At 48.8% G+C, this 27493-nt stretch overlaps 1 protein-coding gene across 1 annotated transcript in view; it reads left to right on the forward strand.

Annotated features, from left to right (window-relative positions):
- Window positions 1-26612, forward strand: part of Galnt18 (polypeptide N-acetylgalactosaminyltransferase 18) — a 310769-nt gene extending 284157 nt beyond the window's left edge. The window contains exons 10-11 of the mRNA XM_041667178.1: window positions 14149-14313; window positions 26192-26612. Of these exons, the coding sequence (XP_041523112.1) occupies window positions 14149-14313; window positions 26192-26338 (312 nt within the window). The 3' untranslated portion in view covers window positions 26339-26612. The remainder of the gene's footprint in view (window positions 1-14148; window positions 14314-26191) is intronic.
- Window positions 26613-27493: the final 881 nt, after the last annotated feature.

Raw genomic sequence — 27493 nt, forward strand, 5'->3', positions numbered from 1 at the left:
GCTGTCATTAGCTGTACCCTAAGTGCCCAGCGTTCCAGCTTCTAAGCAGAGAGCTGCTGTCCCTGGCCCCCTGCCCACATTTCTTTGCAGAGTTTTGCTCCCCAGATGACTCTGGCCATGGAGACAAGATGGGAACCCAGGGGCAGGGGCCCTGAACTTAGATCCTAATCTGGTTGTGTGCACTTAGGCAAATCCCCTAGACCTCTCTGAGCCTCAACTTCCTGATGGGTAGAATGGGCATGAGAACACTGAACCCTAGATAAAATATCAGACCTGTATATGCCTCGCACCGAGTTCATCCTCTTGTTCAGCATTGTCCATGTTGAACGATAGTTATACAGATGGCAGCAGTGTGCACGCACAGTTTCCGGGCCTTCTTTCAGGTGCCTTTCAAAATGCTTTTCCATCTAAGCTCACATTCCCAGCAGCCCCTGACAGTGGCTACTTCTAATACCCTGTTCTTACCAGGCGGAAAACTGGGGCTCACAGTGGTTGTGTAACCCAGGAGGCAGAGTTGTAGAGCCCAGGCTCAGAGCAGGCTCCGTGCTGCCTTCCTGCTTGCTAAAGTGTGTTGTCCCCGCTCTCAGAGAGACCCTTGGGTGGAAACAGAACAAGAAGACTTGAGTGGAGTGAGGTCGGGGGGCACCAGGAGGCACACCCATCACAGCTGCTGCATGAACAAGGCCATGGAGAGAGTATTGGGGAAGTGACCCCAACTTAGATAAACACTGATCTCCTTAGGATCCAATGGAAAACTGAGTCTAGCTTGTAGTGTTCTCTTGAAAATACTTGTGGAGGAGTCTCCAGACTGGGCTTGAGGGGATTTAAACTCTTTCCTTCCCCACACGTCCTGAGCCCGAGCTCAGGACTCAGGCCTATGAGCTTTCTCTCAACTCTACAGGCCATCTGCCTGTGCCCCTTGTCTTGAATGTCCCACCTTCTCATTGAGGAACTGGGACAGCCATCTTCCCAGTGGAGACGTCCAATCCAAACCCCTACTTTCTTACTCTCTCCCCCATCCTTTAGGCCCCAGTCTCAAACCTATCTCTTTAGAAAAGTCTTTCTCTGTCTCTCCAAGCTGCTCCCTCACCCTTCTCAGATCTCTGAGCTTTGTCTGAATCTGTAAATACTCTCATATGTCCAAGTATAAAAATAATCATTATCGGTAACAGGTTTATTATTATTATTATTATTATTATTATTATTATTATTACCAGGCTTTCTCTACCCCCTGGCAGCAAATCTTTGGAGAACAATGGTCTTGCTTTGCCTCACTGTTATTTTAAGAACAGGTTTCTTGTAGCCTAGGTTGGACTCAAACTTGAGTCTACTCCCTGGCTCAGAGCAGAGGCTGCACACACACATGCTTCGGATAGCAAAGTTGTTAGATTTTTGAGTAAATGGCTGCCTTGTTTAGGGTTTTATTGCTGTAATGAGACTCCATGACTATAGCAACTGAAGCACAATTAATAAAAACTCAGAGAGCCGGGCGGTGGTGGCGCACGCCTTTAATTTCAGCATTCAGGAAGCAAGGGAGGCGGATCTCTGTGAGGTCGAGGCCAGCCTGGTCTACAAGAGCTAGTGCCAGAACAGGCTCCAAAGCTACAGAGAAACCCTGTCCAAAAACAACAACAACAACAAAAAAGAAAACCTCAGAGAGAGAAATTGGGGTCCAACCTGAAGATCCAAAAATCAAAGCAGCAAGCTACTAGCTCTTATCTTGACCTCAGTCTAAAAATGGTGATCCTGCCTCCTGGAATCTCAGAATGAGACTGTGTGTGAGAGCTGTCTCCTCCCGTTTTATAATCCTCTCTAGTTCTGGAATTAAAGGCGTGCACCACTACCACCTGGCTTCTATGGCAAGCTCGTGTGGCTACTGGGATTGAAGGTGTGTGTTATTGCTGCCTGGTCTGTAAGGCTGACCAATGTGGCTGTTTTACCTTTCTGATCCGCAGGCAAGATTTATTTATTGAAATACAAGTGAAATGCCACTACAAGCAACTGTTGTAAAGAAGACATTTAGTTGGGGCTTCTTACAATGCAGAGGTTTAATCCATTATCATCATGACAGAAGCTTGGTGGAAGAGACTGTCATACTGGGCCCACTTGAGTATCTGAGACCTCAAAGCACACCCCCAGTGACACACTTCCTACAGCGAAGCCACACTTACTCCAGCAAGGCCACATACCCCAACAGTGGCACTCCCTATGGGCCAAGCACTCAAACACATGAGTCTATGGGGCCATTCCTATTCAAACCGCCACAATGGCTTAAGCACTTTCCCTCCAGCCCTGGTGACCTGCCCAGGCACACTGGCTCTGTCATTTCCTAGCTTGACCCAAAGCCCAGTTCTTCCCTTACTGCTCCTGGAGGCTTTCCCAAGATTAAATGGGAAGTCAAAGGCGTCACTCTGGATGCACAGTTAGCCCGTGTTTGCATGGTGGTTGCTGATTCTCTTAGATTTATTACTAAGCCCTCCATCAATGTATGGTCATCCTTGTGAGATTAATGTCAGAATTAGCACCATCTTGTGCCATTTCTTTCAGACATTGCATCTTTCCATGAAGACATGGAGGTGGAAGTCTGAGAGATGTGCCCCACAAGGCTTAATTCACCAATGAGTCCCCTCTCCTGCGGCTGCTGTCACTCAGTCCCCCATTTGCAGTGGCCTTATGGGACTGCTCCCACAGGAGTCAGGAGAACAGAGTGGACAATGTAGGGAGACAGCATTCTTTCTCCTGTGTGCCAAAGTCCAGTGTCCTCTCAAAGGCACCTCCTCTGTCACCTATTTGGAGAAGGAAGTGGGGAGACACCCCCCATGTCAGCACACTGATGCCCTGCCCTAGTTCATATGGTCACACTGATGCCCTCCCCTAGTTTACATGGGCACACTGATGCCCTCCCCTAGTTCACATGGGAACACTGATGTCCCCCAGTTCATACGGGCACACTGATGCCCCCTAGTCCACATGGGCACACTGATGCCCTCCCCTAGTGCACACAGGCGCACTAATGCCCTCCCCAGTTCACATGGGCACACCGATGCCCCCCTAGTTTACATGGGCACACTAATGCCCTCACCAGTTCCCATGGGCACACTGATGCCCTCCCCAGTTCACATGGGCACACTGATGTCCCCAGTTCACATGGGCACACTGATGACCCCAGTTCACATGGGCACACTGATGACCCCAGTTCACATGGGCACACTGATGACCCCTCTAATTCACATAGGCACACTGATGCCCCCCCAGTTCACATGGGCACACTGATGACCCCAGTTTACATGGGCACACTGATGCCCCCTAGTCCACATGGGCACACTGATGTCCCCAGTTCACATGGGCACACTGATGACCCCTCTAATTCACATGGGCACACTGATGACCCCAGTTCACATGGGCCCACTGATGCCCCCTAGTCCACATGGGCACACTGATGTCCCCAGTTCACAGGGGCACACTGATGACCCCTCTAATTCACATGGGCACACTGATGCCCTCTGCATTCAGGGTAGGCCCTCAACAATTGTGTTAATACTTTGGGTGAAGTAGTTTGTCATTGTGTGGCCTGTTTCTATTGATTGTGCAAGATCACCATGCCAAGGTCCTGATCACTAGCACTATCCAGGTGCCACCACAGTGTCTTCGTGCATTTTCAGGGCTCCCTTCAGCTAAGAATCAGAGGAAGGACACGTCAAAGTCAGTAGGCTCTGGGCTTCAGGAAGGGTTGGTGCCACTGAATATGGATACCTGAACAATATTTGTACCACAGAAGCTGAAGGACATGTTTAGTCCATTTTATGGAAGTTCCTGAGGAACTGCATTGAGAATGCATGATGGGCATAAATGAATTCTCCGATTTGATTTTGCCAGCTAACTGCCTTGTCGTATCACCTTTGTCCCAGATTCTGCAAGCCTGCTTACTGCTGCGGGTGAGCCCTGGGAGGGCAGCTCTTTAGTGGAGCCCTCGAGGGTAGTACTGTGTTAATATGCTGGGAATTTAAGTAGAGCTGGGACTTCTAAATCAATCACTAGGACAGCTTTATATTTTTCTTTGCTCAAAAAAAAATACACTATTCTGCAGTTACATGTGTGGGCGTAGAGGTTGTCCTGGGTGAAGGACACTGAAAAGGAAAATTTCATAACATTTTCACTGCAGGAAAAAGGACTCGCTGGTCTGGTCTTAATTCTTCTAGAACTGGCTACAGAAAATGCCAGCATCTCTGCCCTATCGCTGCAGTCCTTAGAATGGTCTAGGCTTCTCAGAATTACTTGATTTTATTTGCCTGGGACATTATAGATGCTTAACAAATGTGGGTTAAAGAAAAGAACAACTAAATAGGAAATTAGTGAAAGGGTTTTTTGGTTTGTCTTGGTTTGTTTGTTTGTTTGTTTGTTTGTTTCTGTTTTCAAGACAGGGTTTCTCTGTAGCTTTGGAGCCTGTCCTAGAACTAGTTCCTGTCAACCAGGCTGGCCTCGAACTCACAGAGATCCGCCTGCCTCTGCCTCCCGAGTGCTGGGATAAAAGGCGTGTGCCACCACCTAGCTAGTGAAAGCTTTTTAAAGGGAATATTCACATGATGGAACAGGCAGTGTTTGCCTTCTTGCCCCTTTGGGGGTTTTCTATGATGGCAAGGTTCACCCTGAACCTATACTTGGAATCCAATGACCGTTCACATTAAGAGTCCCAACCTGAAGGCTACATGTGTAGATAGCTGTAGAGCCCCTGGGAGGACATGGCGATGGCTCCTCTGATTTAGGAATGTGAATGAGAAGCTGAGCTTTGAGTGTGGCCTCTTCCGCCCAGAGTTTGCTACAGAGGAATGAAGAGACAAAGTTTGCCATCAAGGAGGACTGTGGGGTTGAGCAAGGCATGTGCTTGTGTTTGTTTTCCAGGGAAAGCAATAAGCAGGCATGTTTGAAGCCTAGGGGAAGAACCAGAGAATGAGATCAGCACTAGGATAGAGAGGTCATAATAAACTAAACAACATCCCTAGGTGTGAACCGAGTGAGGACTAGAGGGGATACCGTCCAAGGACTGGATGGAGCTGGTCCTGGACAACAGGAAAGAGCCACTGCTTAGGCTCTGGTAAACTTGGAGGGATGCCCAAGACGAACAAGTTTCTGGCTGCCTTGCCAGTGAGTGGGGTATCTGTGGAAGAACAGAGAGCCCAAATGGTGACCACATACCCAGAGAGGACATGCTGGTTAGCATGGAGAAGCCTGGGTGATGGAAGGTCATGTGTGTGGTAGCCTAATTTGTGTATGTTCCTATCATCCTAGGAACATCCTAAGCTCTTAAAGTAGTACAAGGCAGCTGTACTGTTCCAGCAAGAGATAGTATTTCCTTGTTTCTGGGGTGGTGGGCAGATAATCATTCCATCTAGCTCACTCTATGTCTCGGGGAGAGTCATTTATCCACTGGGCTCTATGAAGAGTGATGATTGGGGTTAGGAAGTAAGGGGTGTAGAGCAGACACTAGGGAACAAGCCTGGAAGGATTTCCAAGTTGAAGTACAAGGGTCCCTAGTATACGCCATTAATACACTAGTTTAGTAAACTAGTGTGTTTGCGTGTGTGCTGTGTCTAATACACTAGTCCAGTAAACTAGTGTGTTTGCGTGTGTGCTGGGTCAAGATCCAATGATCAGCATGTAATGGTAAGCAAGGTGAGAGCAGACATGGTCAATGTCCTCAGCGAACTTGGGATCTAATAGGGACCTTTGGTGCAAGGGTGACACTGTCACCAAGCATGGAGCACTAGTCACCCCGTGCCAAGTTCCCTATAACCATGATTGGCCTTGTTTTCACAGATAAGTAAGCAGAGAATGGCAGTTGAATACATCATTTGTGTCATAGGCAGGTGGGAAAAGGGGCCTGAGTCTAAGCAGTGTTCATCTTTTCTACATCAATGCCCCCTCTCCACATTAGTTCAACTGACCTTGGCATATGCTTTCAGAGTCCCCTGTCATGCCTTGAATTTGATATTTCTACTTTGGCACAGTATTATGGGGGAGGGAGCTTAACAAAATGGCTGCCCATCGTCCAGGCTCGTCATGCCCCAGTAACACACGATCTCAGAACCTCCACGGCTTACAGTAACAATCGTTTCTCGGTCATACCACATGTCCATTTCTTCTCTGACCTCTCTCCTGTAGCACCTGGCAAAAGCAGCTGGCAAAGCAAAGCCTGCTGCTCTACATCTGTGTGTCCTCAATCTCCCTAAAGCTGTCTAGAAGTTATCAGAATCTTTGTGGTCTCCAGTGATGGCTTCCTCACGGTGGCCCTTTTGGCTCCAAAGTCAGTGTCCCATAGAGTAGGGTCTGACCTTACCCTTCATCTGGGGCCAGTTTCTGTAGGCTGATGACCTTGGCTATAAACTGCCATTAGAGCTTGTGCCTTGTTCGTGCTCCATGGTCACCATGGGTCAGTCTCATCCATCTGGGATGCTGCAGGTCCCAGGGCAAAAGGGACGAGATAAAATGCCAATCTCCAGGAAGGTGGCAGTGGAAGAGGGAACCTAGTGAGGGTCCCTTAGACCCGGGAGACAGACTGAGTCCCACTTTTACTCTTTCTGTCCCCCGATTGTTGTTATCTTGCAATAACAGAGTCCAAAGCAGTGTGTCTGCCAGATCTTGGACTTGAACCTCCAAAACTGAACCCAATCAAACTCTCTCTCCCATATGTGCCTGTGTATGTGTCTGTGTGCGCATGTGTGTCTATTACTCTATAACATATGGAGAGAGATGGAGGAGGGGTGATAGGTCACATTATAGATCTGAAAACTGATTGGATATTCATGTATCATAGTGGTCAACGTTAGACAAGAAGCCACATCTGACATATTTGATGGGGGAAGACTCAAGGGTACAAGGAGATGACATTTTTTATTGATTTTTATTGATCTCTACATTTTTCTCTGCTCCCCTCCCTGCCTCTCCCCTCCCACTTCAACCCTCTCCCAAGGTCCCCATGAGAGGAGATGACATTTTGAGTGCTCTGACAGTAGGAAGTTTAAGTGAATTATCCCCACCCAGTGACAGTGCTGCAGGCCACTTGGTCACTCTCCTGGGTTCACAGTGGGAGGCTCTCTCTGTTCAGCCCCAAGTTCAAAGGCATCAGCTCCATTCTCCCGTGCCATTCTGTACACATGAACTCCGATTGTCTAGAGTCTCAACAGACCTGCAACTGCTTCCTTTGTCACCTGTAGCCCAGCACTGCTTCTTAGGTCCCCTGGGTATCTTTACTGAAAGACTGTAAGTGCTCAGATGTGTTGGCAGAGGGCACGGTGTGAGGTCGCAGCTCTCTTGGTTACCAGCGGGCTGTCAACAGTCTTCATGATGACTCTCCTCATCTCCCCGTCACCCCACAGAATTGTGTTGCATGTTTCTATGGCATTGATCTGGGAAAATGACCCCACTCTAAGCTGTACCCAAAGCCTCCTCGTGTGGAGTTCATCACCCAGACCTGGGCCATGGCAACTCTCTAACCAGTCCGCTACTGGAAGCCTGGCCAGGAGAATCTCCTAGACATATTGCTACATGTGGTTAGCAGTTCAATGCAGGAATATGTCTAACTCCTGTCCACTTTGGGGGCCTGACGTTTGAGAAGAGGGTTACTGAGTTGATTGAGGTCATCCACCATTACAAGCCTCTCTCCATAAGACTCAGGGACTCATGGGCTTAAACTCATCTATTCACGGCAGAAATGAGTCCCAGGGGAGGCTCTGGCTTAGAAGCCTTGCCTTACACATGGCTGTCACTTAGAACGTAGCGCTGGGAGCTATAAATGCCTCCATCCCCTGCACGGACTTGGTGCTGAGGTTGGTGGATGTAAGGGTGTTTTAGAAGTGACTCACCCCCAACTCCTGATTTATTGGCAGTGCACTGTGGCCCTGAGAACCGTAATGAACCTCTGTGTCAAGGGATTAATGACCAATAACCAAACCTTTAAATCAGTCCACCCTGTCTGCAGAGGCCTGCAGCTCATCTTTGGGTAAATAGGACAAAAAGCCCATTTCTAATACATTTTCTGGATGTCACAGCACCACTCTATAAATTGAGACTGAGTTAAACAAGCCTCCACTCCTCCCTCCTCCCCGACCTGTGCCATTTCTAACTCCCTGGCGGAGGCTTGCCTGACTCACTCACAGGCCAGTCAGACTCAGGAGGAGCCGCAGACATGGAGAGGGTAGCCTCCTCACTATGCCATCCCCTTCCCTCATGGAGACCCTGGTCCCTGTCAGGGCCTTGCCCTTGCTCTGAAGATGTTGTGACTACACTTAGGGATTTCAATATTTAATCTTCAACATACCACCCCTACATTTTGTGTCTACACTTCCCAGGGTCTCCTTAAACACAGCTAGCTTATCGAGGCTGCACACTAGAATCTTCTGGAATGGTCCCTGTGTTAGTGACTTTTCTTGTTGCTACAACGAGGTACTAAACAGGAAGTGACTTAAGCGTGGGGCTGTTTGTCTGGGCTCATGGGTTGAGGAAACATAGCTCATCTGAAGGGGGAGGTACGGGAGCAGGTGCGCCATGCTGGCAGGGGTGTGTAGCCCTGTATCTTCACCCCTTACACCCACGATGACTTGGTGGAGCAGGAAACAGGAAGAAGGCAAGAAGTGGACTGGACTTTTCAAGGCCTGCCCCCAGTGACCCACTTTCTCCTGTGTCCAGTGATAGGAAGATATCCAGTACTTGAACTGTGCCCAGAAAATTAAATCTTGTGGCAGTCTGAATGAGGAATGCATTGGAACATTTGGTCCCCAGTTGGTGGCACTGTTTGTGGAGCCTTTAAGAGGTGGAGCCTTGCTGGAGGAAGTGCATCCATCGCTAGGGGCGAGTTTTCAGGGTCTATAACTTTGCCCCACTTCCAGTTTCCTTGCGCTCCTGCCTGTGTGAGAAAGAACATGTAACCAGTGAGCTTCCGGCTCCGTGCCTTCCCTGGCATTGTGGACTCCATCTCTCTGGAGGGATAAGACTAAATTAACCCTTTCTTCCCCTGCTTGCTGTTTGATCAGTGTCCTAAGCAGCAGCAGCAGCAAACTGACTAATACAAGTCATTAAGGAGCTTCGCCACAGATTCCTGAAGTGTGTGGAAGGTTCTAGAACTTCCATAGAGGCTACACCGGGAAGTATGGAGGGGTGGTGGTGAGAGGACTGAAAGATTTACAGATTGGCCATGTCCCAAAGGGTGCAAGGGGTACCGAAGCTGGAAATGGAGGTGAAATCCTTTTAGCCAGGGTTTGCAAACTCTGCTTGGGTTAAAAGCTTGCAGAGTCATAGCATCCTGCTGGGAGATGCTTCCTGCAAGGTCTCTCTATGTAGTCCTAATGGCCCTGAACTCACACAGGTCCCCCTGCCTCTGCCTCCTGAGTGTTGAGATTGCAGGAGGTCATCTCCACACCTGGCTCAGCTATCAATCCTTTCTAAAGAACTTTTTAAAGAAGTTCTTTGTCAGCTTTTATACCAACAAAATATCCTATGACACTGAATTATAAAAAAGAAAAAAATCTCTAAGATAGGTTTAGAAGAAGAGCCCTTGCGGCCTCAGGTACCTTTTCGATGCCCAGGACTCAGAGGACAGCTGGCCTTAAAGGGAGTGGAGTGGTCCTTGGGGAGAGGGAGCCATGTTCTGTTTGCACCAGCCTTACTGTGGTTGGACTGAGTAGAGGTGGAGCCTCAGCTCCAGCCCTGGGCTGCTGAGGAATAGGAGGACCACCAGGGCTTCTGTCTCTGAAGAGAAATACAGGCCCTGAACTGTGGAGAATTCAACCTAGCTAGGGACACCCTCTAGGCAGTGAAAGAGAACAGGCCTACTCGGGATTTTGGTGAATTGTTTTGAAAAACTGCATGTAGCCTCAGTTTCCCTTTCCTCATAGATGGAAGATAAAGGTGAACTGAAGCCCTAACAATACCCACACAAAAAGAGAGCTGTTGTCTTCTCCCCTCCCACTTCGCATGCCCTTCCTCTACCCTGGAGAGTCCTGTCAGTCAGTGACCTTTGATACCTGTGAAGGGTGGATGGTATGGTCCATCACATACCACCAGGACAGGGTATATACCACCAGGACAGGGCATGCCATCAGGACAGGGCATGCCACCAGGACAGGGCATACCACCAGGACAGGGACTCTGGTATGGGGTCCACCTGCATCCTGCAAGGCATGCCTTGTCAGAGGTGAAGAACTCGAGCAAGGCCACATCCTCCTGCTCTGGGGGCTCTATGCCCAACCTTGACCCTGCGGCCCTGAGGATAGCAGTGTGCAGGCAGAGCTCTGTGGTCTCCATGGCTGTCTTCAGCTAGGCCATTCATCATCGCTCCCGTCCCTGGCCTCCACTCGTATGAGACCTAAGACATGGATGTTTGTTCTTAGAGTTGTAGGTGATTTTTCTTTCTCCATCGGGCTTCAAAATAAAATGCCAGTCAGGTGTGCAGCCCTGCTGAGCTGTGCAGGGCTGAGTGAAGAAGGGATGCAATTCATCATTGCAGCTGGAGCTGAGTGGCCAGGGTATCGTTTCGATACCACCGGGGGTTTGTAAAACATCCAGACAGGATAACAGCCTGCCTCTGGCAGTTACAGGCAAGAGGCTGCTGTCTTAGCATCCTGTGTTCTATTGGTCTTTAGTAAAGGGACCCTCTCATCCTCCAGTGCTTAGTCCAGACCCCATGGTGGCTCCAGGAGACCATGTGGAAACCAGTCTCCTGTCACTCCCTACTACCTTCCAGCCCACTCACTGGGAGTTGAAGGGTTGCAGGGAACTAAATGAAGGACGTGAATTGTCCTGGGTCTGGCTCAGGAGGCAGACTGCAGTTTGAATCTTAGCTGCTAGTCACCTTTGTATGACTCTGGACACATCGTGTATTTCCTCTCAAATATCTTAATTTGCCTCGGTTTTTCATATGCGGAATGGGAGATAATGGTAATGTGGGTAGAAATTCAAAATCTGAAATGTTCTGTGAGCTGAAGCTCTTTGAGTACTCACACAGACAATCGCAAAGCTGACCTTTTATAAGAAGTGATTATGTATAAAATTGTGTTTAGACTATGTGCACAGAGTATATATAAATCATAAACTTTGTATTTAGACTTGAGTCCCATCTCCAAAATACTTTCTTATGAATGTATATGCATCTATTGTAAAAATCCTTCTAAAGATCTGAAATCAGAACTCCTTGGTGCCAAGTGCTTTGGATACGGGGTACTCAAATCTTGTCCCTGACACACGGCACCATTAGAATTAAATGAGTCAGGGTGTGTGAGCCCCTTCTGGCGTAGCACAACTACAGATATTTCAGCTTGATTATGAGCAGTCTACACCAGGACCTCATGACAATGCTACCCCTGATATTTGGGGCCAGGCAGTTTAACTTTACTGAGAGGCTCTGTATACTCTGTCTACCCCTGGGTACCATGAACCTCTCCTTCACCAAGTCATAACTAAAAAACCATTATCTCCAGGTATCCTAAGTGACCTCTAATAAGCAAAACTACCATGGAGCCCCCGTTGGAGAGCGCAGCTCTCCATCACTTCTTGTTTAACCCTCAGAGCTCCTCATTGCTCTGAAAGCATGGCCATGTTTACTGGGCCTGTGGGCATCAGCAAGGGGCATCCCGCACAAAGTCATTCCCCTATTTTATGTGTTTGGGTCAGTTATTGATTCAGTGTGCTACCGGCTGGGCTTCTGAGGAGTCCGCGGGAGGACTACAGGGAGTCTTCCTTGCCAAATCCGTCTCTGTGATCCTCAGGCTTCCTAGTTTCACTCATCAAGATGCACTTTGTCGCTGGCTCTTTAAACAACAGACAATTGTCCGTCCCCATTATGATCTGCGGCTTGGGAGCGATAAACAGCGCTGGTGACAGCTATAGCAGCAGTGAGCACACACATGCCGCTCAGAGCATCTCCTAGGCGCCCCAGGGCAGCTAAGTGGATAAAACCGATTCCAGCTATTACCTGGGTGGCCACTGTGTCTGGAGACCCCGCCCTGGAGACGAGAGGCGGACTCTGATGACAGGAGGCAGGAAGGGAGGGAAGTACCTTTCCCCTAGCCATCCTTCTCTTGCATTCATGCTTCTGAGCCTCAGTCCTGGCTCCCAAGATGACCACTGACAGCTTCCTTGTCCTGAGGTCACATGTGGCTGTTGCACATTCAGGAAAGGCCTCAGGAGTTGATGACTTTTTATTTCCTGCTGTAAAGTGCAAGAGTTAGAGTAAGGCAGAGGGGAGCGAGGTGAGGGTGGGACATAGTTCATGTGTCACATCAGTGGACTTGGTGACATTGCTTCCTGGTGTGGCTGGCTGGCTTGTCCATTACTCTTTTGTTACCATGACAAGAAACAGCTAATACCCAGAATGAAAGCTAAATGCAGCTCACGGTTTGAGGCTACGGACTGTCATGGCATGGAAGTCATAGCCAGGGAAACATGGCGCTCCTATCACACTGTGCCCAGTCATGAAGCAGCGAGATGGAGGCTGATGCTCAGCTTGTGGTTTCCTTTCTATCCAGCCTGGGACTTCCTCAGTTAAGTCTTCCTGGGAACTCCCTCGCAGACACATCCAGAAGCCCCCCACCCTACCCTACCCCGTAGGTAATTCTCAGTCCCATCCCATTGACAGAGAAGGTTGACCATCCATTCCATCCAGTCTCCAGGCCACACAAAAACAACAGCTTTCTCACCTCTGTATCCCCAGAACTCAACTTCTCAATTTGGAGACTGAGTTCTTATTTGGGTAGATAGATAAATGTTATACTTAATTGCACAGCTACTGAAGGTCCTTAAATCCTACCTCTGTCAAGTTCTTCCTCAACTCCAGTGAACTAGAATTCTCAACAGGTCCTCAGCTTTCCTTCTGGCAGCCTAGAAATTCAGGCCACAGCCTCGGACCTCCTTGGCCTTACACTAGAAACTCAGAGCTCAACCATAGCTAACTTGACAAGGCATCCCTGTCTCTTGCATTCCGGTTACATCTCCATGTGGAGCTGGACATTGCACCTTTTGCCTCTGCTTAGAACTCTGGTCATTACACTCCTTCACCTCTGTAACGAGAGCAATCAGTAAGGCTGCTGGTTTTGATGTCTTTGGCCCTGGATTTACTAACCTGATAAACTAAACTGTGAGATGCTATCAGGGGATTGATTTGGCCATAACACTTGTCCCTCTCTCTCCACCCCTTTCCTCCCACCCAGGGAGGCTGCCGCATGGTGCATTTCAATGGCTCCCATGTTCTCTGGCCTCTAGTTGGGTTTAGCTAATAGTCATTTTGCTAAATGACTTGACAGAAGATCAGAATGGGAGGAAAAAGACAGGCATTTTTTTACACGTCAGGCCAAGGCTGTCCTAGCAGAAATCTGGGTGCTGAGGCTCCAGTGAGCGTCCCTGGTAGATGGTGCTTCACCCCTCATGACACACTCCTTCTGGAAACAGCTCAAAACAGAGTCTTGTGTGGCTTCTCTGAAGCAGAACCCTCAGCTGCTGAGGCCAGGCTCTGTGACTCGTTCCCTCGCCTCCTCCTTAGCTGGCACGCTCTGCATCCCCTCACTGTAGTAAGTCATAGCTGCGAGCCCTCATTAAATAGGAGTGCGGACCGGAGGTTTCCTAGCATACCCTCAAGGCCAACAGTGTGACCCCTTGGGACACGCTTGCTAAGCCCCTGCTGTATACAGGCTTAGAAGAGGTAGAAACTTGGTATCTTTCACCTCCCAGCCCCCAACAAAGGCAGGGCCTGGGCCTTTGTGCTCTGTTTCCTGGCCAAGTGCAGCATCTGGCACAAAATATTTATGAAGGAAGTCAGCGAGTCTGCACATAATGGATTCGAGAGGTACTTTCAAAGCTCTGGGTGGTAAAATCAATTTAAAAGGTTATGGCCAATGTTTCTCAATGCAAGAATAGAATGGAAAATATCAGAGTGTGCCATGCAGTGGGCGCGAGTTTCGTTTCTTGAAAGTTTTGTCTCCATACTCCATCCGTGTGGACCAAATGCTCTCCTAGATCACAAATTGGAAGAGTTTCTTGCTGTCCACTGTCTTAGTTAGGCATCTGAAAGTCACTGTATATAAAAACCTGGGGTCTGTTTTCCAGTTGTCTGGTGACAATGGCCACTTAGCGTCATTTGACCTTTTCCCCTTCTCTTCACCCTAGAATGTGTACTACACAAGCGGTCAGCAGATCCACGTGGGTGTCCTGAGCCCCACGGTTGATGACGACGACAACCGCTGCTTGGTGGACGTCAACAGCCGGCCACGGCTCATCGAGTGCAGCTACGCCAAGGCCAAGAGGATGAAGCTGCATTGGCAGTTCTCTCAGGTAGTGGTCGCTGTAGGGATGAGGCTCCTGCTCGGGGCACTGTCTGGATGGTTTGTGCAGAGCAGCCCCCACGTGGTTGACCATGGAGCTTTCCTTCCTCTGGTCTCCATCAATTCGGAGGCCTGCATTTAACTCATTACCTTTCCTTGGCTACTATGTCTCTCATTATGAAGAAGAATCTCAGGAGTCAGATACCCAGATTCAAATGGACTCTTTGCCTCTGCCCCAAAAGCTTCCCACCAGAGGGTGTCTGCTGTTAGGATCAGTTTCAGCCTGTGGATGGGGACGCTGGCCTTCTAGGTAGTAAGGTGATTCTAACAGGAGGCGAGAGAGCCCCATATGGTTCTAGAACTCCAAAGCACCTGGGGACCTAAACAGAATGGGGGGGGGCAGGAAGGACTGTCAACTCTCAGGAGACTAAACAGTAAAAGTCCATCACTCAAATCTCCCTGACAGTTGTTTCTGCCATGAGGAAGAAGGATTCTGGAAGGGCAAGACAAGGAACTTTGATCTAATAACTGTCCCCACATAGAGATGGAAGATGCTGGTGCTGAGGGGTATATCCTACTCTGTGGGCACAAGGCGTGTTTGGCCTGTGATCTGGGTATAGGGTCAGGGGTTTTGAGAGAGCCATCCTTGTCCTAAGTGAGTGGTAGCAATCCTAAACAGCACGTTCAAATCAAGGTCATAGACTTAGGGGATAGTTAGAGACTCGGAATGGGAGCCTGAGCTGGGAAAGCAGATGGGAAGGTAGTTTTTAGAAAGCCAAGCTAGGTCATCATCACAGGCAGGTAGAGTGTGCTTCCTCAGCTGTGGATGGCCCTGCTAGGAGGCTGAAGTGAAGGTTGAAAGATATTCTCAACTCCCTCTCCACCATGACCTTGAGGGCTCTTGGCATCCTTGCCTGCCTCAAGGTCACTGCCCAGGCAGCATCTGAGACTGACCCAAGGGTCTCAGACTTTGGCCCTTGAACTAGTTGCACTATCAAGTGTGGCTGATTCCTGAAATGGTCCAGCATGTGCCTCACCTCTCTGAAGGCAGGAAGACAGATTCTTCTGGACTATCTTGCCATAACCTAAGGGGAGTCACAGGACAGAAAGGTGTCCTGGGTCCTGGGAACTTGCATCACCCAAATGTGACTATTCCTATTTCACCAAATCTCTCAGCTACCTTTGCAGGCTTTGATCCTGAAGAAACTCTGGAAACAGTAGGGAGACAGCTCTGTCTGTCTGTCTTTGAAACTCAGCCTCAAGAAAAATCCATCTCACAATGAGGTCCTTCACTGTTCCATAGCAGAACGTAGTCTCAAACAGGCGGCCCCCCATGACTCCTACAAGAATGGACTCGTTGACCGGCCAAGCAGACAGTGCCGCTGTGTAGCGCTCTGGAGGCCAGGCAGTTTGCAGCACATTAGCATATGTCTAATTAAAACTCCCCAGGTGCTCTGGCAACCACAGCTTTGATCCCTACACCAAAGGGAACTGCTTGGAAGTAATATCTTTCAATTCCTAGTTTGCAAACCCCAAACAGCCACTCCTATTAACTATTCAATAATGACTATGCAATTTTTGCTTGATGTAAAACGATCGATATTTATCAGAAAACCTGGAATCCATCCATCCACTGTTCATTGATGAGGAGATCACTGCTCAAGGCCAAAGGAAGCCTGGAGCCTCTTAAATGATTAAAACTTTGTGTTTAAGCCTGGGAGATGGCTCAGGAAGTAAAATGCTTGCCTTGCAAGCACAAAGACCTGAGTTTGATACTCAGTACCCACATTAAAAAAAAATGAATGTGTGGTGCAGATTCATAATCCCAGAGCTGGGGAGGCCAGGCAGCCTAGCTGAACCGATGAACACCAGGGCAGTGAGAGACCCCGACTTGTGACTGCCACACACGTGCACACACAGCCTTGGACTTCAGCTAATTTTCTTGTAACACATTTTATTCTTTGCATATTATGCAGTGACCTGAGCAACTAGAATGTTCTGCTGCAGAAGCTGAGATGGGAGAAGATTTCTCTGGTGCATTTAGAATCTCTTTTCTGGTTCCAAAGTATGCATTATTTATCTCCCGAGGACCACATTTGAACGTCACAGACACGCTGAATTAATTTAAAAATAATTCAGTGAGATTCTCTTAGATTCCTCACAAAAAGGCATTTGCATATCTCTGTTCTATCTCATACCCTGACTTTCTGTTTAACAAATAGTTTGTCCCCCTCTAACCTCTGAATTTCCAGTGCTTCTGGCTGAACTGAGACACTGCTAGACACGGCCATTCTGAAGCCACATCTGATGAAAACATCTCCTGGCAATGCCGATGTACAGGGCTCTGATGAGCAATTTTCTGATGATGAACATTCTTTCTTTCAGTCGTTCATCAAACATTTATTGAGTACAGGGGTTTGGCAGGGGGATGAAGATGTGAATCAGACAGGGCCTCTGCCCTCAAGGAGTTCGGGGGCGTGTAAACACACAACAAAACAGGCCGATAAGTGCAGAAACAGGGCTGTGCCTGCTCTGGGAGCCTGGGGTGACTGACTCCATGAGCAGAATACGAGGATGGACTCCTGTGTGCAGTTTGTTTGATCTGACTGTTGAAAGCATGTACAGACAGTCCCTAGATGGAGGGAGGGAAAGGAGCACCCCAAACAGAAGTTCTGCCTTGGTCAAGGCCTAGCAGAACTCAGTATTCTTTCAGAAGATGTATCTTCTGTGTGGTGTGGGTGGAATTTAGAGTGTGATGGGGCCGGTGGGAGGGGAAGATTGTTAAAGCCACACCCACCTTTAGACTTCCCCTTAAATCAAAGCTCTGAAGCGGTCTTGATCAATTTCCATTCCCATAGCAAGAAGGGATTGTTTAATGAACAGTTCTCCTCAATTCTATTGATGACCTCTTGAAGGATGGTGGTTGCCATGGCTAGAGATGGGAGCTCACAATAAAACAGAGTTCAGGCTCTCTTTGGTAACAACATGCTTTTGCAATAACTAATACAGGGATTAAAGAGAGGGCAAGGCCCTCAGTGACCTAAGGGCCTCCCAATAGGCCCCACTACTGCAAACCACCATGCCAAGGACACAGATGTCAACACAAGGAAGACAGCCCTTGTCTAAACCATAGCAGTATTCCTGGTGAGGTCTGAATATACCCATGGCAGCTGGGTGAAGTAGGAGAGGCTGGAAGCTGGGGAGTAAGGTAGGGAAGGGACTCTCTATCATTCCCCAGGATAGGCGGGAGGATTTGATAGCCGTGCAAACATCAGTCGGAGAGGACTTTGAGAGACATGTCAGTGTTGTGGACCACGGTGATGGATTGGTGATAATGGCTGGGTCGGGGTGGGATGGTATTAGGAACCCATGATAACCTCTAGCTCTGGACTTGAAGAATGGTTGGTAAGGTGACCAAAATCATGCCATCAAACAAATATCTCTCAAAATAGCCAGTATTTTCATCCGCACGCTGTGAAACCTCCTTCACCTGGGAAATGGTAGGTTGGTAGCTATTAGTTGCTTTCCATGAGTTTTCTGACTCCTGTCTGCCCCTTTAAAGAAATCCCCGAACTGACTATCTCCTAGGTATTATAAATTCCTATTAACTGAGTGTACAACCTTCAATCTCCTGAGAGTTTTCTTCAACCTAGGATCTAGAGGACATTCTAAGACAATGGTATAACATTAGTGAAAGAGGCATTTTGGTTAGTGACCTCTGGACCAGGTAATGGGAAGGGGAGCAGCAGACACTCTGGCATGAGAAGAACATCAGTAGAGCAATGGGCTGTCAAGGCCACCGCAACCCTAACAATCTCCGTGACTTTGGGTAGTTAATCCAGTGCTAGGGTCACCGCTCGCTGTAAGATCTTACTGGGGAACCCTGAGAAGGCTGCTGTGACTGTGTTCTGCAAGTCCCAGCTTCCTCCAGCCCTCATGTGCACATGAATGGCAGTAGAAGGAATGGGTGTGTCAAAGACCAGAAAGATGGCAAAAGGCTTTGAGCTTCTCGTTCTGGAATCTCTAGGACCGGCAAGTGTAAGGCGGTGCTGGCTTGTCCCATGGTGGGGGGAAAACACAAGAGCCAGGGTGAGAGTTATTCGTGAGGTTGGTGGATCACTGAGGGGCCAGGCGATCCACAGATGCCAAACTAGGCGGCTTTCACACCTTCCCAGCCCTGAAACCCTACAAGTCTAAGCTACTGAAGTCAGGCTGCAGAGCATGTGGGGTTTGTGCCTTCTACAAGTCTACTGGGCCAGCCCAAAGACACAAATTAAGAAGCTAAACTTAAATGAGGGTCTTCATGATGACAATTTGTGGGACCCCTTACCCATCATCCTGACCTGTGGCACTCTCTTCAAGTGTTGAGTAGCGTGGATAACAGGACTGTGTCCCACATTTTAGGCAGCTCTACCAGAGGACATTGGGACAAAGTGGACACTGTCCTGGTTTGCTCCTCTGTGCTATGATAAACACTGTGACCAAAAACAACTTGGGGAGGAAAGGGTTTATCTGGTTTACATATCCCTATCACCATCCATCACTGAGGGAAGTCAGACCAGGAACTCAAGCGGGAGCCTAGAGGCAGGAACTGAAGCCTGGAGAAAGCTGCTTATGCCTGGCTTGCTCCTCATGACTTGTTCATCCCCCTTCCTTATATAAACCATGACCACCTGCCTAGTGGTAGCACCACCCACAGTGGGCTACCCCCCGTATCAATCATTAATCAAGAAGATACCCCCATAGACTTGTCTGCAGGTCAATCTGATGGGGGCAATTTCTTAATTGTAAGTACCTCTTTCCAGATATGCCTCGGTTTGTGTCAAGTTGACAAAATCCAACCAGACAGACATACAGTCTGCTGTTGATCATATGAAGAGGCCCTTTAAAATAAATGTATGACCCTTAGAAGCCTCCTGTTTGCCAAAGACAAGCAAAGCCCTTCCTTCATCAACCTTGTTTACTGTTCTTAAAAGCAGGCAAAACACACTTTATATGTGTGGGTATGTGCATGTGTATGCATGTGTGTGCATATGTGTGCATGTGTGTGCGTGTGTGGGGGTGTGTGCATGTGTGTGCATGTGTGTGCGGGTGTGTGCATGTGTGCGTGTGTGTGCATGAGTGTGCGTGTGTGTGCATGTGTGTGCATGTGTGTGCATGTGCATTTCTCCCTATAACAGCATTTTTGAGGAGGTGGAAGATTTCTTTTGTACTAAACAGATGCTCATATTGCATAGGGCAGAGTGTAAATTGGTGTGGCCATGTTTGAAAGGGGGATTTTGTCTCAGGCTCTCTGGCTTGCACTTTCTACTAGCTGCCCTCAGCTATCAGTTCTTTGGTAGAAAGAAATATTGACATGGCTGAGAGTTCAGGATCACACAGAGGAAGCCCCGCATCTCAGCCCTGGACTTGCCACGTTCTTGGAGGGACTGTCAATGAGACGAGCAAAGGTGTGTGTTGGTGCCAGGAGGGTGGGAAGATGTCCCAGGAGATCACAGAGGCCAGTGCTCATAGTGGTTTCTGACTGCCGGGGCCCAATGTGATAACCTGATAAGAAATAAATATCAGATAAAAAATTAAATCCTGGGGGCTGGAGAGATGGCTCAGAGGTTAAGAGCACTGCCTGCTCTTCCAAAGGTCCTGAGTTCAATTCCCAGCAACCACATGGTGGCTCACAACCATCTGTAATGAGGTCTGGTGTCCTCTTCTGGCCTGCAGTCATACACACAGACAGAATATTGTATACATAATAATAAAAAAATATTTAAAAAAAAATTAAATCCTGCTACAAAACCTGTCTGCAGGCGCATTTCCCCGGGGATGGGGGAGCTAACCTTGTTTGAGAATTCTTCTGCTCGAGGGAGGAGAAACCTTTGACTTTCCCCCACTCTGTCCCCAAGCGCTATCAGCACATCCAGTCTTGAGAACCTTTTGTGCTGGAAAGAAAGGGCTATAATCGGGTGTTCCATTGTGGCTGTGGGAGAAAGCAGCTTTTCATTTCCAGGTCATAGGAAAGGGTGCAAGAGGAACTGTCCAGTTGCAAGGGACTGACAGCGCTTTGTTTAGACCCTGTTTTCTTAGTTATTTTTAAAATTAAAGAAATCAGCATTTTCTTCTTCCTTCTCTTCCTGCAGAGATCAGGGACAAGAGCAGATGTGATTGCTCAGCTCCCAGAACTGCATGGGATTTTTAAATGTATCAAATATTTATATGGTGTTTATAAAATACCAGGCACTATGCTAACCTTCTATAAATACTTCTTTGAAACCATGGTGGGGCTATAAGAAACTTTCTAATATCCCATTTCAGAGATGAGGAAAATGAGGCACAAACAAGTTAAGAAATTGTTAGAAGTCAGACCTAGGAATGCTGTCTCAAGAATCCACACTGTAAATTTCCACACCAGGATGGCTCTGTCTTTGTCCAGAAAAGCAGTTTGTGGGAATTTGAGGCTGGGGTCTCCTTGCTGAGTTAGGCATGTGTGATCTGGCCAGGCCATAGCCACCTTAGCTAACTCTACAGACTGAGAAGCCCAGCTCTCTTTGGGGTCTTCTCTGCCTCTCCTTGGTTACAGATACCCATCCTCAGGCTACGCCTCCACATAGCTAGTCCCAGGCAGCGTCTCACTTAGGCTTAGGTGAATCCCCTTGAAGTAAGAAAACACTGAAGTACACATTGAACACAGTAAGTGTTGAATATTCATGCTACACAAAGACTGCTTTACTCTACAAAACACCTAATCTTGGGGTTTCTGTAACTAGGCCTAATGTCCCGCCCAAGCTTTGAAGTATTTGATTACCAATCATTAAGTACTTAACTGGGAAACTTTGCAACTGGCTGAGCTTAAAGCCCAAGACCCACAGGGCTGCTTGCCCTTGGAAAGTTCACTAGCAAGGAAGATGCTAGTCTGGGGTAAGCAAAGGCAGCAACAAATCCAGCATCTAGGATCCGGTACAGTTGGCCATAGGCTACCCGAGTACAGGGAAGGCCATCCCAAACAGCCCAGAGCCTCTTGCCCAGGGACACAGGCCAGGCGTTTCCTAAAAGAGGGTCACAAGTGCTGCTGATCCTTGGAAGTTGGACCCGGACCAGTGCTGCCATTAGGACAGCACTTGGGAGTGCAAGAGGCCCATTTTCAGGCCATGTCTGAGACCCACTGAAATGGAAAGCAGGGTAGTGGCCAGGTTTCCCAGGCACTCTGGTGACTGTCCTCTCCAGTGGACAACCCCTGGGCTTCAAGCCCAGTCCACCACTTGCTAACCATGAGCCTGAGTCAGCTCCCCAAGCCTCAGTCTCTGGTTTTATGAACAAGAAATCTTCATTTCTGCCTCTCAGGGAAACAGTGAGGAAAACACCACAGCATGCCCCTCCCCCTCCTCAGTAGGGTAGGGCTAGGCCGGTGCTATCTGACCCACACTTAGCCACAGTCTAATATACTCTTGGGGAAACTGAGGCAGACAGGTTCTTGGCTGTATCATGACCTGAGAACAGTGTCTGAGATTTTCACAGACGGTGACTTCCATGTGTCCCATGTATCCTTAGTCCTCTGTGCTAAGATATTGAGTGGCCCAGAATAGCAGATGAGATGATAGACAGAAGCTTAGGTCACATTATCACTCCTTAGGTCACATGACCAAGGCCTGAGAAAAAGTCCTCCCTTACTTGCTTCTGCTTGGGCCCTTTGCCTGAAGGAAGAACAAGACAGTGACTGGGACTGGTTCTAAAAATTGTTATTAGTATTCTTTATCCTATACGTACAACTTCTGCCTTTTTTTCAATGGCTGCTTCCATATTTAATTAGGTTTTCATTCCAATTAAGCCCTCTGTGTGCTGCAGCTTCTCTCCTGCCAGGTTTAATTGCCCTTATTTAAATTCTTTAATTAAAAGTATTGTGTGTTTCTAGATCCTGTAGATGTAAGTATTACACAAATAATTTTGATGACTGGACTGGTAAACCAACAAGCAGGGCCCTCCATGGAGAGGAATGCTCAGATCTCAGCAGCCAGCTCCAGTTCCAGAGCCAAGAGACTGGACCAGTGCTGCAGCCCAAGCCCCTGGAGCTTAGGACAAGAGTTGGCTAGCACAGGTCCAAGCATCCTTCCTTCCCAAAACTCGGCCCGGCCCAGAACCCAGAGGGATCTGCTTAGCACATGGAGCTGACCTAGCAAAAGTTAACTCCGCCTTGCAGACAAAAATCCAGAGTTCAATGGTCCTACCCTCACTCCTTGGGCAGCATCGCCTCCCTTTTACCGATGTTTCCTCTGCCTCTGCACAAATGCACCCCAAGAGTTTCCTGAACCTCACCCCAAGCCCGCAGGGCTTTTCATCAGGTCCCTGGACCTGCGGCTGTCTTCCTCTCTGTGTCTGCTCAGGCCTCACTGTTATCAACTGATAATCATCCCTGATCCCAGCATGCTTATGCCTCCTCCTGAGTTCCATGACTGGGGGCATAGCCTTATTTTCTCCTCTTCTTGCTAGAGTTGCCAGCTCTCCCTCCTAGAGCGCAGTTGTCATAAGAACAAAAACCTCCTCTTTCTCAGTCATGAATACATTGAAGCAGCTAAGAAATGTGTGTGGCACTTGATGGATGCTCATTGAACGTTGGGCAGTAGCTGGAAGGATGTGTGAATCTTGTCCGTTCAGAGATCCCTCAAAGGGAACAGATCAAACAGGCTTTAGTTCCCTGAGACATCTTCTTCTTCCCCAGCACTGGGTACCACCTACTCCTAGTCTAGCCCCTACCTCACAGAGAGGCGTGCGGTAGGGTAAGTGGTAGCTTTGTTGGCTATTTATCTAATGGAGAACAGGGAAGGGGAAGATTTCCTGGGGTCCCAACTAGGCTCTACATGGAATCTTAGGAAAGTCTCCCCGGCTCTCAAAAACCCATCCTCCAGTTCTATAAAATGAGGGCTCTTATTACTTCCCCCTCTGGATGGTGTTGTAAGAAACTCGTGAGATTGGGCAGGGAACACACCAGGCAAGGTGCCAGGAAAATGGCAAATAATGTTAGTTCTAGTGCAGAACCTACAGGTCAAGACACTGACAGGAAGAAAGCCAGGCTGCTTCCCAGTGTGAGAAAGCTATGAATAGAAGGAGTCAAGGCTTCTTTGCATGTCTGGTGGGTGGTAGGAAAAGGCCTAGTAGTTGTTCCGTGAGAGAAATGTTCTGAGGAGGAGGGTAGTGCCCAAGGCTGGTGCTGGTTTTACCACCAAAGAGGGCCTGGCTGTACTCCCCACCCCCAGGTGTTTGATGGAGGAAGGTCATTGGTTAAAAAATAAAAAAACTGCTTGGCCCTCATAGGTTAGAACATAGGTGGGTGGAGTAAACAGAACAGAATGCTGGGAGGAAGAGGAGGTGAGCTCAGACTCAATAGCTCTCCTCTCTGGGGCAGATGCGAGGAAGCTCCCACCTAGGATGGACGTAGGCTAGAATCTTCCCGGTAAGCACACCTTGGGGTGCTACACACATTAATAGAAATGCGTAATCAAGATGTAAGAATTAGCCAGTAAGAAGCTAGAGCTAATGGGCCAGGCAGTGTTTAAATAAATACAATTTGTGTGTTGTTATTTCGGGTAAAGCTAGCCGGTGGTGGGAGCTGGGTGGCGGAATGCAACCCACAGCTCCCTACAACAGGTGTGTTTCCTGAAAGCATTTGACATTGTTCAGTTTTCCAGAAGCTCTCACTCCCAGGAAGGTGCCGATAGTGCCAGTCAAGTGGAATCCCTTCTACATGCCCCATTCCTGCTCTTGGACTTGAACCGTTTCTTCCACACTCTTCTGGAAGGCCGCACTGGCTGTTTTCACCCAATGATCACACACTTCCTGTCTCTTAGGGTGCTGAGGGCTGGGTTGTGGCGGGGCAGGGCCTGGGAAATATCAGCCTTGCAGCTCTGACGGAGACGCTTCTTCTCCTTCCTCACTCTCTTGCCTTGGGAAGGTGCCCAAGGAAGGCCTCAGTGACAGGCATGGCTGTCAGCGAAGTAGGGAGATGTGAAGCATCCAGCCTTGCTGTTGGCAGAGCCTGCTTCTGGCCACGGAGATGTGCTGAGCAGCCCGAATCTATCGCGTAATGGATGGAGCTTGGTCCAGCCTCATTTCTATGACCCCTCCCCCAGGCTGATGCCCTGAACAGACCCGTGTGTTTGTGCTGTCTTCCAGCTTGCAGAGAAACAGGTCTCCCATGAGCCCTTCTGCTCATCCTTCCAAGTGTTACCCCTTAGGCCTATTGATAAGTAAAATGGGGGACCCTTACCCTAGTCCCCCAGCTGACAAACAGAATTGCTAAGCTCTGAGATCAGCATTCTCCCCTCTTGGCCTCAGGCTGAAATCAGGCAGAGCAGGCAGAGTGTGGACTTAAAAGAGCTGGGTTGGTCCTGACTTCCTGCATGAGCTCTATCCCCACCTCCAGGAGCAAGACAGACAGGGTGATGAGACCAGGACAAGCTGACCACAGGACTACTTTAGATCTGTGAACCAGTAATAGGGCTTAGCCTGGGTGCTGTTTCCTAGGTAGGCCTGAGAAATGTGTCTTCATGTTCTCTAGAGAGGTCAGCAGTTGGTTGCTGTGGGGATGGTTGTGGCCACCGTGGAGTGAGCTCCATTCTGGAGAGACTTGCCATCTCTCCCTCACACAGGGAACTTCCTAGCATGAGCTGGAGAAGGTACAGGGTAAAGACCACCATGCCAGCTGGGTGCCTGGAGGAGGTGGCTGGAATTCTGGGGAAGTGGAGAGGAGCTGGGCTTCAAGATATGGCTGTGGGCTAGGCTGCCACAGAACTGTAGGGAAGAGGCCTAGGCACTGAGTGAACAGAGGCCAGAAACCTGGAAGGGGTTGGGGTATGGAGCTGGGGAGGGCTCAGAAATGAAGCAGCCCTGAGCCATGAAGGCCTTTGCGCTGGGGTGTTTTCAAGGCTGACCATGCATGTCAACATAGTCACCACTTATTAGGATTCTGAAGAAATTATTCAGATGAAAGATGTCAGGGGTCCGAAGTAGGCAAACATGGTGAAAGAGTGGCTGGGACAAGACAGGAGGGGAGGAGAATTGACAATATTTGGTACCTGACTGGATGATGACGAGCCAGATGAGGGCGTGAAACTGCTTGAGTTTGCCCCACAAGCATCTTGTTACTGCCAAGATGGGGACCACAGGAGCGGGTTCTTGTGCTAGGCAGGTCTAGCAGATACTCAATGTCTACTCTTGGGATCATCAGTCAGGCAACTCTGACTGTTTCAACTCCAAGTCTGACTGATGATAACACATCCCAGGCTCACAGCAGATCCATAGCCAGTGGTCCCAGAGGGCCACACCCCTCAGGACCTCACCTGGGCTGCTGTATATGTTCTTTTGGGAACACCACTTCCTTCAGGGGCTTTTGGACATAAACAGTATTTGTGGCTGCACAACCTCCCAGAACATCAGTTGTATAGCTATGTTCAGGCCTTGAAAGATAACAGCCATATAGACAATATCCAAGGTCTCGAGTTTCCTTGAACCCAGCCTTAACAAATTCCATCTATTGGAGAACCTTAGGAGCAAGAAGTCCCCAGTCTGAGGGATGCTCAGATGTAGGTTGATCATGGAGAAGTTGGCAAACAAGGCTTCTCAGAGCAGTGGCTGGCCCCCTGACTAGGAACCAGCTATAGGACAAAGCAGGGTGACACCACCCAAAATGGTAGATAGAAGTTGGGGCAGGGCCCTATGGGGAAACTGAGGCATGCACTCATTCCTTGGGAGAAGATCAGTACACAGGAGCAGAGGGAAGCTGTGGCCATGGGAATGCTGGTTCCTAAGCCATCTATCATCCCAGCTACCCCAAAAGCTTGGGGCTCCTTGGATCCTCCTGGTTGCTTATGTGCCCTCTGACGCTCTTTCTGTTGGGCTCCTAGGGAGGCTCCATCCAAAACCGCAAGTCCAAGCGCTGCCTGGAGCTGCAAGAAAACAGCGACATGGAGTTTGGTTTCCAGCTGGTGCTGCAGCAGTGTTCGGGACAACACTGGACTATCACCAATGTCCTGCGGAGCCTGGTGTCCTGACCCTCCCCAGACGCCACCAGCCACTGCCTTGCTACTGTGTAGCATCAGCTGCAGCGTTGCCTGCTGTCACGTGGGGTTGTCTGGAGTCTGAGAGGGGGAGCCTGGTGGGTGGCCTCCCCCCACGAAAGAGCTTTTTATTTCCTACTCGATTTTCATGGAGTTTATAGAGGGATGCAGAGAGGTGGGTGAGGGTATAGTATCCTGAACTATTTTACAATTGTAAATATGGGACAAATGGAAAATATTTATAACTGGCAATAAAATACAGTTGATTAAGAAAGGCTTTTGAAGTCATTTGGTGCCCCTGGCTCCTCTGGCTTTGGAGTCTGGTGGCTGAGCATGTGTCCTCAGTTGCTCTTTCCTCTTTACAATATTGATAAAGACAGCTTTAAAGCTACGCAGACCATAGGGGCCTGTGGTGCCAGCTGGGCCCTTAGGCTGCCTCCAGGAGGGCCCGTCCTTCCTGCTCCCTCCATGTGAGCTAGTGCTCACTCTGAGCAGGTGCCTCCCCAGAAGAAGTCACCTGAGTCCTAAGTGTCATCTGCTGACAAACTCTAGTCTACACCACCCTCTTCTGAAGTCACCAAGTCACCTCTCCAAGCTGTCCACTGTCCCTTATCCGTGGCACATCCTTGTCTGTGTCCGGTGCTGATGACTGTTTGCTCCCTCCTTGAATTATGATGCAATGGCTATAACACAGTGCCATACGCTGAGGTTGTTTATCAGAAAAATAGCACACCACCATTCTGGAGCCTGGAAGTCCAAAATGAAGGTTGAAAGAGAATGGGTTCTGTGCCTCTCTCCTGCTTATGGAGGCTCAAGTGTCCTTGGCAAGTAGATGCCCCTCTTCTCCCTGCCTTCACACTATCTGCCTTGTACATCCAACTTGGGTCCAACTGTCTCCTCTTTCTTAGGATGCCAGTCTCCTATTGATGGAGAGGGAGCAATTTAAATTTTAAATCTGATGAACTCTATAAAGGCTTTATTATGAAATAAGGTCAGGTTCTACGGTGCTGGGGACAGGCTCTTAACCAGTCTCAGAGCACATTGCTATTCATAAGGCATGACTCCCTTAATCCCAGCTCCATGCCAGCCTACTGGGCTCAGCGTGGGAGGCCATCAGCCTCTAGAATAGGGTCTCTTCCTTGGAGTCTG

This window comes from Microtus oregoni, unplaced genomic scaffold (genome assembly GCF_018167655.1).
Source record: "Microtus oregoni isolate MIOR12 unplaced genomic scaffold, Mior012 000016F_ref0000370, whole genome shotgun sequence".
Taxonomy (NCBI): Eukaryota; Metazoa; Chordata; class Mammalia; order Rodentia; family Cricetidae; genus Microtus; species Microtus oregoni.